Source organism: Lytechinus pictus, chromosome 2 (genome assembly GCF_037042905.1).
Source record: "Lytechinus pictus isolate F3 Inbred chromosome 2, Lp3.0, whole genome shotgun sequence".
In the NCBI taxonomy this organism is placed as follows: domain Eukaryota; kingdom Metazoa; phylum Echinodermata; class Echinoidea; order Temnopleuroida; family Toxopneustidae; genus Lytechinus; species Lytechinus pictus.
Genome location: NC_087246.1, coordinates 69,493,028 through 69,508,941, shown reverse-complemented (window position 1 = coordinate 69,508,941; position 15,914 = coordinate 69,493,028). Strand labels below are relative to the sequence as shown.

At 37.7% G+C, this 15,914-nt stretch overlaps 1 protein-coding gene across 1 annotated transcript; it reads right to left on the bottom strand.

The window, feature by feature from the left end:
* Positions 1 to 8,452: 8,452 nt before the first annotated feature.
* On the bottom strand, positions 8,453 to 12,950 carry LOC129255075 (somatostatin receptor type 5-like). The gene has a single exon (XM_064095885.1). It carries the CDS (start codon positions 11,579 to 11,581, stop codon positions 10,436 to 10,438), a length of 1,146 nt encoding a protein of 381 aa, XP_063951955.1. The 5' UTR covers positions 11,582 to 12,950; the 3' UTR covers positions 8,453 to 10,435.
* Positions 12,951 to 15,914: the final 2,964 nt, after the last annotated feature.

Below are 15,914 nucleotides of genomic sequence, written 5' to 3'. Positions count from 1 at the left end.
TGATCTCACACAATCATTATTTATTTTGCATTTTATTATACGAAACAAGAAAACGTTTAATTTTTTTGAATGGTTAATAATTAAATAATAGTTTTTATTCAAACTGCTCAATCTAAATAAGGCATAATATATACATTTGAAACGTGAATTACACCTGCACAATCCATTGTACTTTTCTTAGAAGCTTTAGCATGATCAGGGTGTGTAATGCATGTAATATGTGAATAATAGTTAAATAAAATGGTCAATAAGAAAAACGAAAAATGATTATGAATGTTTGATAAGCAATATACGATGTCTATTTAAAAACCCACGCTCAGTCTCAGACGAATAAGGAATATTGCAGCTTTCATCAGTTTTTACAGCCCCCATTTTTTATCAATACACATTCATATAATCTATGATTGTGACTATTACACGGTCGCTCTGCCCCTTCGGCCCACCCCACCCCGACCTCCATTTTCAAGACCGTTTCGTGTCCCGTGTTGTTACGCGCGGCGATCTCCTGAAAATTTTGGAGGGTGACACTCTCGCATTACATGGAGGCCCGCACAAATTTGGCATGTTCCCCAAAGCCCCATCCCTAGATCTCCACCCACAGGCCATGTTGGTCAACCTCTCGTGAACTACAGCCCCCCCCCCCCCCCCGGTTATTCCTTGCGCAATTTCACGCTTTATTGTTTATTAAAATTAGGCTTCGCACCTTTTAAAGAAAAGAAGGTGATTGGTAATTCATGTCCCAACCTCTTCGTTTCCTTTAAATGGTTTCTCGTCTTTATTGTTAACTGGAAAGAAATGAGAAGGGGGAAACCTGTTAGGGCTTATTTCACTCTATGATTAATGATATAAGGGGGTTTAATGACTGCAAACACGTGCTTTCGTCTTGATTAGACAATCTTTAAAGTTATGGTATGTTGTTGAAAGATATGGGATTAAAGCAACCGCGTAGCCAGGATTTCATTTTGGAGGGGGCGGTAAATGCACGCGAAGCGTGCCAACCAAAGGTGCCAACACTTACAGAAGCGCGCTCCCTAGGGGGTGGGTGCAGGGAGGGGGAGTTTCCCCGAAGCGCGAAACTTTCGGTGTTTCATATATTAAAATGAAAAGGAGCCGTCTCTCTTGTCTCTAGTACCCATATCAGCTCCTATTCAGTTGACTATATTGTGATTTTGAACCTTGTTTTCAAAAGTGATTGTAAACGCACAAAAAAGGGATAAGATTGAGAAAAATCAAAATAATATTAACCCTGCGCAAAGCGCGGAAGCTAAAGCGTTTTATCATTTTTTTTGCAAAGAAAAGGGTCCCGAGAAAGGATATTCTCTAAGTTATATTGAATACTTCCCTTGGAAAGATGAGATTTTATTACAAATAATTTAGTGACAGACCGCCACAGTGCATATCTTAACTCACAAAACAGGAGAAGAAGGATATATGCGGGGAGGATTTTTTTCCTTCCCGCACAGAGCAATGAAACTCTGAAATTTCAAAGGGCGGACGTTTCATCAAATGCAGATTAATACCCCCATCGGCTCTAATTCAATTGAATTTCTAAGATTATTGAACGTCATTATAAGGAAAACAGTGTGCAAAAAGTTCAAACTTCTGTGATTTATTGAAATTATATAAAACAGGATGATGTATAATTTATTTGACTTATCCTGATGCGCTTCATTTTTAATGATAAAGAAACTTAAGTTTTATTCACAATTTCAAAATGAGTGCGCAAAACAGGACAGGAGATGAGTGTGCAGGGAAATGACATGAAGTTTAATAGAATTTGATAACAAATATTGTACCTTTGTTTTTATTTAATACGACGAATTTTATACCTTCCTCTTTTTTAATTAGGAACCCGTTTGCCCCCAAATTATGATTGTTTACTAATGAGCTGAAAAGTATTGCCTATATGGAGGTGACGGCAGAAATTATAAAGATTTTACCCGCCCGTAGCCGACCCGACCAGAAGTTGCGCGATCAATAAAAAAAAAATAACTCCATATACTTCGGACTAACCTTACTCTAATTCCATGCCCTAATGTATACATTTGAACTTTTACTGGCAAGAAACACATATAGCTGAGGTGGAAAAACAGGGTTAGAGAAAGGGTGAGGGAAACAAAGGAGAACTGCAATATTGTCATTTAACCGCGCGCAGCGCGGAAGCAAAATTCATACAACTAAATTTAGAGCAAGAGTGACGGAGTTTCGTTTTTGAGAAAAAAAAAGAAAGAATAAAAAGAAAAACACACAAAGCTACCCTTCTTCCCTTTCCTCCCTTCGCTTTTCCTTTTCTCCTCTCTTTTTTCTTTTTGGGGACGTTTGGGGGGGGGGCGACCGCCCCCACCGCCCCCCCCCCCTGGCTACGCGCCTGGATTAAAGGTAAAACAATGGACCTAATCACGACATAGGTTTTGTTTTAATATTTGGTGTGTTGTGTAGTTATTTTTAAAAAAATATTACTCGGTCGAATATTGCAATTCCTTTTTAATACTATAGGCTGCGTATGAATTCCACCCCTATCACAAGCTGTATAACTTGCTGTCTGCACTTCCATCACCAGAATTTCTACCATCGTTAGTCCCCATCCTTTCTTGATAGTGTTGCCACTGCTCTTCCTTCACTTTTAAACACCTTCATGTGGTCACCCTGTGATGATAATTATGTTTCAAGTGGTTAAGGGGGGGGAGAAAAGGGAAGAAAGGACAAAGAAGAGTATAAAACAAGAAAGTTTTGTGTCTTTTAGCTAAACTATCACAACCTTATAAGAAAAAATGACGCCAGCTTTAGGTCATCTTGGCCACTATCGAAATACCCTGTCGCCACTGACAGGGAAGGGGGGCGTAAGACCACGTCCCCACCCCATCCCCCCCCCAAAAAAAAGGTTTCACGACCAAGAATACTAAAGGGAAAAGAGTGATAAAATGAAAGGGAAAAGGGTGAAACGTGATGTCTGTTTTTTATATTATGTCAAAATCTATTTTTTAAATGTGATCTTTGTATAAAATAAGATAAAAATTTTGCTCTCTCGAAGATTTCGAGAATTTTTTGCCAGCGCCATGCATGGCCCCCTCAAAATTTATGTCTTTTTACGCTACTGTCTGGAGCTACCCCTGTTGTTATAGGGCGTTAAATACCACTTATTTTCAAAATGTTTTATTAAATCTTATGTTTTGTCTTACAATCAAAATTGTTATAACCCATAGCGAGTCTCCAGCCTAATAACCTGGAATCAAAAGGAAATTAAATTGATTTATTAATTTCATTTATTTATTTTTACATTAATATTTTTTCCAGGCATATCCGGGAACTGAAGCGCCGATAGAAGCTTTTGTTTCAATTCTTCCTAGTTTGTGATATCCTCCGTTTGATGTTTGAAATTATAAATAAATAATTATGATGCAACCTAAACACTAATGGAAGAAAAATAGTTTACGATGACATACTATCATGACTATTAAACTTCACTGAATTGCTACGAAATATTCAGACAAAATATTTACATTTATTCTATTTCGTTGAAAAAAAACCCACTCTGATAAATCTACCTGTCTCACAGCCATCGACTTACCAATCCAAATCACCCCTGCTATACAGAGCCCGCACGACAAAGTGTTACATTCACGCGGTTAATTGATCACGTGGCTTGTCTGTAAAGAATGTCGTATATCTTATGAAATATAGATTGCTCTATTCCTTTAGGAGCTGCTAACCCGGCCTCTCGAGGCGTCAACCTGCAATTGATAAGTCATACCCAACTCCATTCTAGGCATTTATGAAAATTTCATCGCACAAGGATTTTTTTCTGCGAAAACTGTCCACTTACAGAGTTCCGAGAAAGAATATAATAAAAAGCAGGATGGATCACTGGCGTATATACGTGGGGGTCCTTGGGGCCATGGACCCCCCCAAAAAAAAATCAGGACCGAATTCACGAATTCACGACCAAGAAAAAAGAAGAAAAGGAAAGGAATGGAAAGGAAATGGAAAAGGGTGAAATGTGATATTATTTTCTGAATACTATAATGTCAAAATCTATTACAAAGTTCGATTTTTGTGTTGAAGAGGATAACAAAATTTGCTAGCTCGCTTTGCTCTCTTGCAGTTTTTTAGAACCCTTGGCCCATATGCCATGTCTGGGCCCTCAATATTTTTTGGCTCATTAGAATGGATCCATGTATAGATTGAACGTTCTCTCTTATTTATTTTTACCCTTTAATCCTGTGATGACTTTCATTGTAAGAGGGAAGTGTTCAATATAACTTATCGATAATGACGACGACGAAGACGACGACGATGATGATGGCTATGATGGCAAAATATATCATGCGTAATTCAAGGGATATCATTATTTAAGGACGTTCCACAGTTATGTTTGTGCGCATTATGATCTGCGCATAGTTTACACTCTGCGCGCTGACGTCACAATGGATGAACAGGTGATTAATTAGCTGCGGGTATGAGCTGATTTTTCTCATCTTCTGCACTTTAACTGCAGATCCGATGCGTTATTTCATGAAGATAAAAATTGGAATTATTCCATGGACCATTCAAAAAAATATTCTCTACAATTTTAAAATACTTTACTCTGCAGGGCTGCCAAGAATCACGAATATTACCCCGAGTTTGAATAAATGGTAGAGTGGTTTTGATTTTTTCTTCACATAGATACTAAGCATTCGGCGCATTTTTGGTGTTTTAAAAAGCACATTTGCTCTGATAAAAATGCTGATAGTTTAAAAACAAGCACATGAACCCCTATTTTTTAATGTTTGTACCTCTAAGGTATACCTTCCTCTACAACTCTGCAAATTTTGGTGAAAATTACATGGATTTTGAATAAAGTGCAGCATTTATTGTACGTTTGTAGTTTGTTACTGAAATTTTACATTTTTTAGATTGGGATTTTGTTATCTTTTACGCCATTTTTAAGAACTGACAGTGCTGTTAAACTTAAAATTACAAGCAAATAGCACTATTAATAGATTCTCCATTCTAACGATACAATTATTAACTCTCTTGCGAAATTTGATGACTTTTTCATGTATTTTGAATGAGTAATGGAGGTTTAAACTCATTGTAGTAATCTTGGGCGGTCTAAAAATGCCAAATTCTTTTGAATGCGCAATTCTTAAGAACATCAATTTGGGTGAACTTTGAAGCTCTATTGCAAAAAATCAAGCACATGGACCTATGTTAATTTTTGCATATTTCGAATATTAAGGTTCTAAAGTATCTATGTGCAAAGTTTGGTGAAAATGACATGGATTTCACTTTAACTGTGGAACGTCCTTAACACTCGACTGCTACAATTAATCGCTCTTGATCATATCAATCTAAACTGCCCTCTCTCGTCTAGATTTTAGACAGCTAGTTGGATGTAATTATTATTTTTCATTTTTCATCCCATGTATACCAGATGTAAAATCTTAAGGGAAACTATTCATTGATTTATATTCCGGCGGATCTTGGCGGTTTGACAATGTGTGGTGCTAAAATTAATAAAAAATATTTTAAAAACGGTTCATTGTTCCATTGTGCCGTGGACCAAACCTAATTTTATGAACATGAAGTAAAAAAAAATCAAGATTTCACTTTCTCTGTTAAATATCTTATTACGTACACAAAGCATAGCATACTTTAGAACATCTGACAGATCACCCATGTACACTCAGGGGCGGATTCAGGACTTTCCAAAGGGGTGGGGGCACATTTTCCCGAGGAAAATTTTACAAGCAAAAAAAGGAGGTCCTCGCTTTTAAGGAGGGGGCTCACTTGTGTTAAAACAGCAAATTTACATTAGAAATGTGTATTATGCCTCTCAAAGGGGGGGGGGGGCACGGGCCGGATGTACCCCCCCCCCGGGTCCGCCAGTGTACATTATATAGCGTTCCTGAAGGGGGGAGGCATAGAAGTGCCTCTCTGACAGATCTTTTTCATTTTTATTTACTTATTTACGGAAGCGCTTCCGAAAGTGATTATCATGACGAAAACCTCTCGTTTAAACTTTGAGTCATTGCCTTTGGAAGAGGGGAGAGTTCCAACTCCAAGAAGCTTATCGAAGAAAGTAAACACAAGTAGTCCCTTGTGGGCAACAGTTAACCGCATCAATGAAACCCATTTAATAGGTTGGATAGTCTTGTACTCAGACATTTTGTAGGCGCGATTTATCATCTATAATATAGCTCTCTCTCTTTGCTCCTACCTGTCATCTCCCCCCCGGGCTCCAGGCTCCCCATCCCATAAACATACTCTCTCTTCCTCTCTCCTCTTTCTTCTATACTCTTAAGCTTGTCGTCCGTGATCCCTTTTTTCTTCTCTATCTACTTCTCCCTCTGCTTCTTCTTCTGCTTCTTAATTCTTCTTCCCTTCTGACTCAGATCCTCCTTCTTCCCCCTTCTCCTATCTGTTTCACTATCGACTCCACTTTCCATCTGTGCAATTAATGAGTGCTTACTCACTCATTAATATCTATTGCGATCTAATTTTTCATACTTTAAGAAATATTATTTATCAGTATTATCATCGCCACGCTAAACCTAAAAGTTGTTAAGTGATTTACACCACTCTCATTTACATAAGAAACCAAAAATACATTTATAGAACAGTATACTGGTCTATGAATTAGACTAGTCAATGATAACGAGTTTGCTGTCTTTCAAATTGAAACACTGACTTCCGAGTTCCCGAAGATTGCCTACATGGGAAACTCGGAAGTCAATGTTTCAATTTAAACGAGGCCAAACGCGTTCGTTTGATAAGGACACATGAAGAGCGTTGACAGCACGCTCAGCAGAGAGACATATACATTGAATATAACCATGGACCTATATAGGTCCATGATATAACATATCTTGGCTTATACTCGGTCCTTTTCAGCCATTCAAAGTTATATCTGGGATAGCTATCAATTTAAGAAGTCATATTCATAAAATGAAGATGAAATAACTAACAAGAAAACGAATCATGATGTCCAGAAATTCAAGCCAGTCAGATTTATCTGCACTTGCGGTAAAACTAAAAACCACAGCCAAGAACCAGTGATGGGCTATGACTATTGTGTAAATAAAACATTTTGGCTACTCCCTTCGAAATGCAAGTTGATCATGTCTGTGTTTAGAGTGTTCTTGAGTATATTTCATCTATTACCAGTTCAATTTTCATGCTTTAAAGCTTATTCTGGGATACCAATTCTTGTTAATAACTTTTCCATTATAAGAGACAACTTTTGGTACAGGAGAGTTTCATTCAACCATAGAGCTATTCAACCATGCAGCTCAGTCGGAATTCAGTAGTTGTATATTCTGTGGTTAATTATCAAGCCCTTATCGCACCCGAGGGCATTCTGCGGTCTGGGGGAAGATAAGATTTCTTGTGGGTGCTGCAGAGAAGTCAATGTTTCAATTCCGAGTTTGCCAGGGCTAACTCGGAGAGCTTTTAACGGGACATTTTCGTAATGATGAACTTTTACCCTTTTGTCTTTTTTTCTTTGTTCCCCATGATTAGATATTTCCATGTACGCGACTTCACCTGTCTATTCTCAATATGAATCCTCACCTCCCCCTTGCTCTCTCTCTCTCCCCCCTTTCGTCACCCTCCTCTTCTCGACTCCCACCCCCTCTCTCTCTCCCCCTTCCCTCCCCTCTCTCCCCCTCTCTCTCTCCAGTTCTACCTCCCTCTCTGTTCCTTTTCGCCGCTCTCTGTCTCATCTGCTCCCCAATTCTCACCGCGTGCCCCCCCTCCCCTCCTCCTCTCTCTTGATTTATTCCTTTCACATCCCACTTCTCTCTTTCAGTGTCTCTCTTGCTGACTCGAAACATTACTGCATACACTGAATTTACAAAAAAACAAGATTTTGCAAAAAGCAATAACAGAATCATTCTGTAAATTCATATAACAGGAATTTTTCTACAATTAAACAGAACAGGTCTGTTTAAAAAGGAGAAAAGGGTGTTTTATTTTAGGAAATTTGTAAGGTTCCATACACCAAATACCAATTTCCTGTAATTTCATACATGAAATAATGTAAGATTACGCAATCTGGTTAGATTACAGGTGTTCTCGAGACTCTGCTGCAAAAGGATAAATTTTCTAACAGTGTACACTGACATTGGGTACATCCCCACACCTCAGACTTTTGCAAACCTCCACAAAGTTACTCAATGCCTCTAATCCAACAGAGTTTTCAGGAGAGGGGGACTAATATTCACACAAAAGATTTTTTTTAATGGTTGTTATGACTCATGGGGGACCCCCTCCCCCCTCATACACACACGCACCCTCACACATCCTATCCTTTGAAAACAAAAGAAACACACACATTCACACACATAAAAATAGAAATTGAGTTAGGACATGGCAACACCTATATCTTCGACTGAATGAATATCTCAGGAGAAGTAAAAAAATAATTAAGAGCAGATACAAAACAGAGACGGAAACCGAGTTAAGTTTCAAGTCTACACATTTCTGTCTTTAATTAAACGAATTGTCCATCACATAGCTGGCAAACATCATCAAATCATACATTTTGGGGTATTCTTGGAATATCAAGCGCATATACATTGAATCTTAACATCCACCCACTATCCGTGTTTCAGGGATTCATATTCACTTTATATTGATTGATCTTCTTCTTAGATAGTTCAATACCATGTGGAATCAACACATTTTGTCTGGTATAATTGGTGTTTGGTTATTACACTTGGTTTACTATAAACACTTAGCCTAAGTTAGTCTACACACTAGTTGGTCTAATTTTAACTTCGTCAACTTGTCATTTTCTACTTGTCGTACTTATAGTGGAATAAAGATTTGGTTCATAAAAGAGGTTATCTGACACCAATAAGTGGTGTTACATTGAACAAATAGGAGAATAAGATGAAAAGGTGAAAATACGAGGCGGTTATTATACCAAAAGCCAAAAATATAAACAATAAAAGGGATAAGACCATCTGGAATGACACCAAAAATGGCAATAGACAAAGCTATTTAGACTATTAAAATCGGCAATTTAGCGGTGTTAAATACAGGACGCATATTCGTGTACAGCACAAGAGTGCGCCAACTCTTTTAATAGATTACCTTTTGGAAAGCGAGATGAATACACTCAAAATAAATGCACAAAGCCATGCTATTGAGGAACGATGAATAAGCGGAGAAGTTATGGTAAATGCATCAGAAAATCTTTGCAATTAATAAAGACTGTCGCTTTCTTGGCACATTGCTGACATTGAGTGACAGATAATTAATCTCTAGTAAGACTTCACTGCATATTGATTAATTATTGTGTCACCTTCTTATCAGAATGAATTAATTTAAAGGCGTTTCATGCGAGAAATGCCAGATTCACAGATATTGTCTGGTTAACATGACGTCACCGTCCCTCTTTTGATAATTTTAATTCGTTTTTACTGTGTATGTTTAATTTTTTTCTAAATGCTAAAGTGAAAAAAGGCAAAATATCGGGGAATTGAACAAAGATATTAAAAAAGAGAGAAGAGTATTAGAAGAGAGGTGATAGAAAGAAAATAAATGACGTCACCTTTCTAGCATGTTTAGGTCACCTGCCTTGCACCTCCCTGCCCATGTCTCCATATCAAGAAACATTACTATTGCATAAGGAGAAATGTGTAATGATAAGTTGAATGATGTCAAATATTGCACTAAACCAAAAAATAATTTAAAAATGACTCATTTTAATCAAGAATTTGACCTTGGTTATTTTATTGAATTTCTTCTCATATCAATACAATCATCCCAAGAGAATGATAGAGAGCATTAGAGAGAGGAGGAGAGAGAAAGAAGAGAAAATGGAGAGGAGAGAGGGGGAGAGAAGGGTGTCATGGATTATTTAAAGTCATATTTTTTTCATTAAAATGGAATGCTACGGTCACACTCACGATGGTTTGTCATTGGTATTAAATAACGTAATACATTGTTGCGAGTCAGTTTCCCAAGAGTGACTTTGCCATTTTAATTTGATTTACCTTCATTGTGGTTTTACTTTTGCGTAGTGATCGTTGACATTCTTTAAAAAAAATTGTTGAAAATGTTAACCTAGATTATTTTAGATAACTTTTACTTGTGCCTATATATCAGTCATGATTATTTGTACTAATGCTCAATTGGACTAATAATTTCAATAGTAAATAAACTTAGAAGATTTCAAACAACTATTTGTCGCGTTTTCTGATAACTTACTATGTACCATTTTGTGTTTAGGTTACAAAAATCTACCGCTTATGTTCTATCAAATATGCCTACAAATGCCATTTCCCTTCCTATTTGCAAGTTTACAGATTAATGTTATATTTACTTGGTTGCACCTTTCTGGAACTTTTCATCATAATTCTGTTATAATTCCATTCCGATTGTAAATCAGAACATATTTCTCGAGGAAAAGCCAAAGACTGTCAGGTTTCAAATGTAAACTCCATCATAGCGAAGTATCCCGATTTCTGCTAAGAAAATGCGTAGTAGTGACAGGAGTTGAACTACTCAAAGTCCTGGACCTAGATGCCTTGGTCGGATGTTTCTTCTTACTGAATGCAGTCTTGAAGGCTTCTTTGTAACGCCTGCTCATCACCGTATAGATCACGGGGTTGATCACCGAGTTCATGTACTCCAGGGTGCGAGCGACATCAAGGAGGATCTTCCCTTGTCTTGGGGTCAGGACAGGTTGAATCTTTGTGAGAATGAGAAGGGTTTTGTAGAGGGATATGAACTGGAAGAGCGCGAGGCAGAGGAAGTACGCGACTCCATTTACAACCAGCATGCGGACGGTTTGCCCGCGGAGTGCCGCGTCCGATTCGCTCCTCCGTCCGTCCCAAGTACGGGACATCAAGGTAGCGTCGAGTCCACGGATGATGCGGACGTAGAAGTAGATGTTGACAACGAAGGTGATGAAGAATGGAAATGTCTGGACGACATTGCTGTACATTCCAGCCCAAGGCGCAACCTGACCGACGACAATGATCTCACTTGGCCAATCTGCAAACTGTTCCCCCTTTGGCCACACCATGCAGATTGTTATGTACTTCCCGTATGCCGGGATGATCGTTGCCGACAGCACGGATGCTATCGTCCAGATGGTTATCGAGATAATGATCGCGTAGGTGCTCGTCGAACGTCGAGAATGAGGTCGGCACACGGCGCAGAAACGTTCCCACGTAACCGCGGATATAAAACCAAGCGAAGAGAATCGCATGACGTTAGCAGTTGTAAAGAGAATGATGGAAAGCGCTGCACCGAGCCCGGAGACATCATTGACCACCACTGACGTCGCAAGCTTAATAACCTTGTACGTCACAATAGTCGCAAGAAAGAGGATATCGGCGATGGAGACGTTGACGAGATAGACGTTTGTGATCGTTTTCATTGTCGGAACACGGTGAACGACGAATAAGAATGCGCTGTTGGAGACGATGCCGATGAAACTTAAAACGGGCAGAAAAACGGCGGTATAGATCAACTCCGATCTTGAGTATCCAAGGGATTCTGCAACATCGTTTTTATAAGTAAGATTTGCGATGGCATCTGGAGGGCACATAATTTCAGTCGAGTTTGATGAATACCCTGCCATTCTGAAGAAAAGATGCAATAGAATAGCGAAAGCGACAAAATTACCTTTATTTATTAAGCTGTCATTTGTAAAGAGGATGGTCCTGAATCATTCGATGTTTTCTAAGCAATGTTTGAACACAGTGAAGGGAAGATCCGATCGCTGTAGTTGCCAATGGATTGAAACATGTACTCTCGAAGAAAAAAAAAGATGTTCCACGAATAAAGTTCTATCGACTTTAGATATTAGGTAGACCTATGTTTCATACTTCGATAGTATATAACTTCCCACATAAAATTGTATGAATTATCAAAAGTATTATATATCACATAATCAGATCATCAGTCATCTGGTCAATCCTGTTGACCTAAAAACAAGAGAGTGGCAGCTGGTCTACAAGTGCCATCGGACGACTTCCTTTAAAGCAAACAACTATTTTTATAGTCGATTTCCTGACTGTCGACGCAAATTATGTGTAATGTCTGCATTAGTCCACTGCTTTGATGAATTCAATCAACATTCAAACAACTACAAACACGAATGATCTCTGGTCACTGATGGAGACCTTTAATTGGCATGGCTAATGATTGCCAGAATATGGGTGCATCATGTGTTTAACGAAGCCTATGAATTATTTGGTTGATAACAAGCCAAGCGATGGTATAACTCAATCAACTTATTAAATCAATCCAATGATTATTGCTTAAAATGATGGCATTAATAGCTCAGCTAAATCTCCTTTCTCTAAAGTCACATTTCGTATCAACGGACTTCGGTTCTAATAACCTAACCGGTGGTCGTGCACACGATTTCAATCGATGTCAAATACAAACACTTTTATTCCTGATGATATAAAAACAAAAACACAAAACTGTTTTAAAATGTTTGGATATTTAACAAAAATAACACTTTGAATCGCTAAAGTTTTAATATTCATCCAATAAATTAAAATCCTTTGGCGAATCTTGTCCTTTAATGGGATTCAGCTTCTCGATCAAAGGTTAGCCAAGTAGTACACCACCATTTCATGAATTCATGCAGGGCTTGTCCTAATTCCTGTAGCCAATATCAATTTGGCGACTTCTGCACGTTCTTGGCGCCTCCGTCGAACTCAACGGGATTTAACTTTAACATGAAAAACGAACTTTCCATTTTTTGCTAATTTCACAATAATTACTGGTGTCTCACAGTCCCCCAAACGGGTCAATGGTATAAACATAATTCATACGTATTTTCTATTTGTGCACTGTCTTTTTTAATGAAAATGTTGCACTTTTGATACAGTAGATCAGAGTTTTTATAAAGTATCGATACTGCTGATAGATCCTGCAGGTGACATTTTGATCGAAGTTTTTCCAGCAGGTATCCGAAGTAAATGTTCTGATGAGGTTTAAAACTGACTGAGAACAGAAACAATTTCAGCATCTTATTTTATCAAGGACTTTCCTTCATCAAAGGACTTATAAATGGGCTCCTTCGTGCATGACAACGTCAACAGATGGTGGCTGGCGGTAAGTGACGATCTGCGCATGAGCACTGATGAGTGCCTGATTCGAAATCGTCTTGAACATGAGATGCTGCCGCTGCTTTAGGAGCAAACAACCTGACCGTGCCGACATACAGAGGGGGGGGGGGCAATTGATTGATGGGTACCAATTAGATGGATGGTGCAAATTGGCGGTGATTTATTACTTATTATCGACGATGAGACTGCGGAAGACGCATGCCGCAGTAAACAATTGAAGGCGGGGAGATGACAAGAAACCAGGGAGGAATGTCTTTTAAGGTTTTTAAGATTTGTAGTCTCCATTTGAGGAACGTCGATTTGAATGTTCAAAACCAGTTGAGGGGTAACATCTGAGAAAGGTGATCAAACGAAATGGAATGGTATCTGTTTGAACAATTGTGGTTTTTACTTTTGATGAGATGTGTACGCAGATGTAGAATAAAACTTTCTTTCTTGAATAAAACAATAATTCATGTATTACTGATTACCCCTTACAAGGGGCCTACACCATTCAAGCTCTGCATTTTGTTGCTCCCCTCACCCTTTCATTTACTGTGTGTGTTTGTGTAGACATGTTAAAGGCCAAGCTCACCCCAGAAAATGTTGATTTGAATTAATAGAGAAAAATCAAATAGGAATAACACTGAAAATTTCATAAAAATCGGATGTAAAATAAGAAAGTTATGACATTTTAAAGTTTCGCTAATTTTTTCACAAACAGTTGTATGCGCAACTCCATGGCATGCAAATGAGAGAATCGATGACGTCCCTCACTCAATTTTTCTTTTTTTTATTGTTTGAATTATACACTCAATTTCAATTTTTACAGATTTGACCATAAGGACCAACTTGACTGAACAATAAAATGTTAAAACAATGGTAATTCAACCTGGGGGGGGGGGGGAAGAAACTTTGTTTCACAGAGAATGAGGAGGAAATTACAATATTCCATAATCATATCATAATAATAATACAACAGAAATGTTGAGTGAATGACGTCATCAGTCCCCTCATTTGCATACCGACAAGAATGTGCATAAAACTGTTTTTGTGAATTAACCGAAACTTTTAAATGTCGTAACTTTCTTATTTTACATCCGATTTTGATTAAATATTCAGTGTTATGCTTATTGGATTTTTATCTTTTTATTCAAATCAACTTTTTAGGGTGGACTTGTCCTTTAATGATACTAAGAATATAATCAATATGTTACCAGTGATGGATCCATGTTTTTAACAAAGAAGGATGCAGATAATTTTTTTCTTAGACTTATATTTTGTTCAACGAGCAATTCTCACTTTATAAGGGGGGTGCGCACCTTAGGCCCCGCCTAGCTGGATTCGTCTCTGGTTACAATTGAAAATGTTAAAATTGAAATAAACAAATGAAAGCAAACATTCTGACCAGACTGCCAATGGTTTGCTATATCATAGAAGAGATAAACGAGTGAGAGGAAGAAAATTATTCTACACTTCGTTGGAAACTCCAATTTTGGCAAAAAACAATAACTTGTGTATATAGATTTCAAGGAGTAATGTAGATCGTTTGTAAAGATTATGATATTCTGGTAATTACACCCGGGTTAAGCTCCAAATTAAACAAGAGTTTTAGTACAAACTTCTATGGAGTGTTACTTATACCATGGACCTACTACAATCATTATGACAAAATTATAATGCACCAAGGAATTCATTGAAATTCATGATATTTTTATTATCCATTTCTCTTAATTTTACAAGAATTGAGAGGGTCCTGTACAGGATTGAAATTATTTGTGCTTGGTAACAACTCGACACTCTATTATTATGTGAAAATACCAACACGATTTAAACCTCTAGTGTACGGTGTAATAAACTAAGAACGATTGGTGAACAACTCGACACTCAGTAAATATGTGAAAATACCAACACGAGTTAAACCTCTAGTGTACGGTGTAATAAACTAAATACGATTGATGAACAACTCGACACTCAGTAAATATGTGAAAATACCAACACGAGTTAAACCTCTAGTGTACGGTGTAATAAAGGAAGAACGATTGGTGAACAACTCGACACTCAGTAAATATGTGAAAATACCAACACGATTTAAACATCTATATAGTGTACGGTGTAATAAACGAAGAACGATGGTGTATTTACACTTTAAAACATATGGGGTAAAATTTTTACCACCATGAGGGTAATGTGGGGCAGTATTTTACCCAATGCGGGAAGCATATTGTCCAGTAAGGTTAAAAAATAAGCAGCAATTACTTTAAAATGGGTAAAAGTTTCATCACACTGGATAAATAAAAATGCCCTAAAGAAATGACCAATGTTGGTTGGACACATGATTACCATCATGGAGCGCTTTTACCCAATATTTTTTTTATAATGTATACAATAACCATAAAACCGACTTTTTCTAAAATAAAAAAAAATGTAAAAATATCATATGAATAAAGTATTGTAATAAGGCTATCATCAGATCATGGCGGACATTTTTCAGATATATGACCAATTTCGGAAATACATTCTCGGGTCTATATAGGCAGTGAGGGTCCAGAGGTGGCTAACATAGTTATCCATTGTTATTATTAAAGTTATCAGTGCACTAAAATGATTGAATTTCGAAACCAAAAACGGAGAGACCACGTCACCCCTGGGAAAGAAAAACAAAAACACTAAACATGCTAAACATGCTATAGGAAGTGTCCAGGGCAGTCGGTAAAGTGACTTTGAGCATGGGAGATGAAATGCCAGATGGGAAAATAGCAAAGTGGCGTCACGCCTTATTTTTCCATATAAAATTGTGTATCCAAGGAAGAAAAGACTAACCAAAGTGGCCATTGCCAGCAAATCGTG

Bases quoted from the DNA above. Each gene is read 5' to 3' on its own strand.
- LOC129255075 (XM_064095885.1), bottom strand. From the start codon at position 11,581: ATGGCAGGGTATTCATCAAACTCGACTGAAATTATGTGCCCTCCAGAT.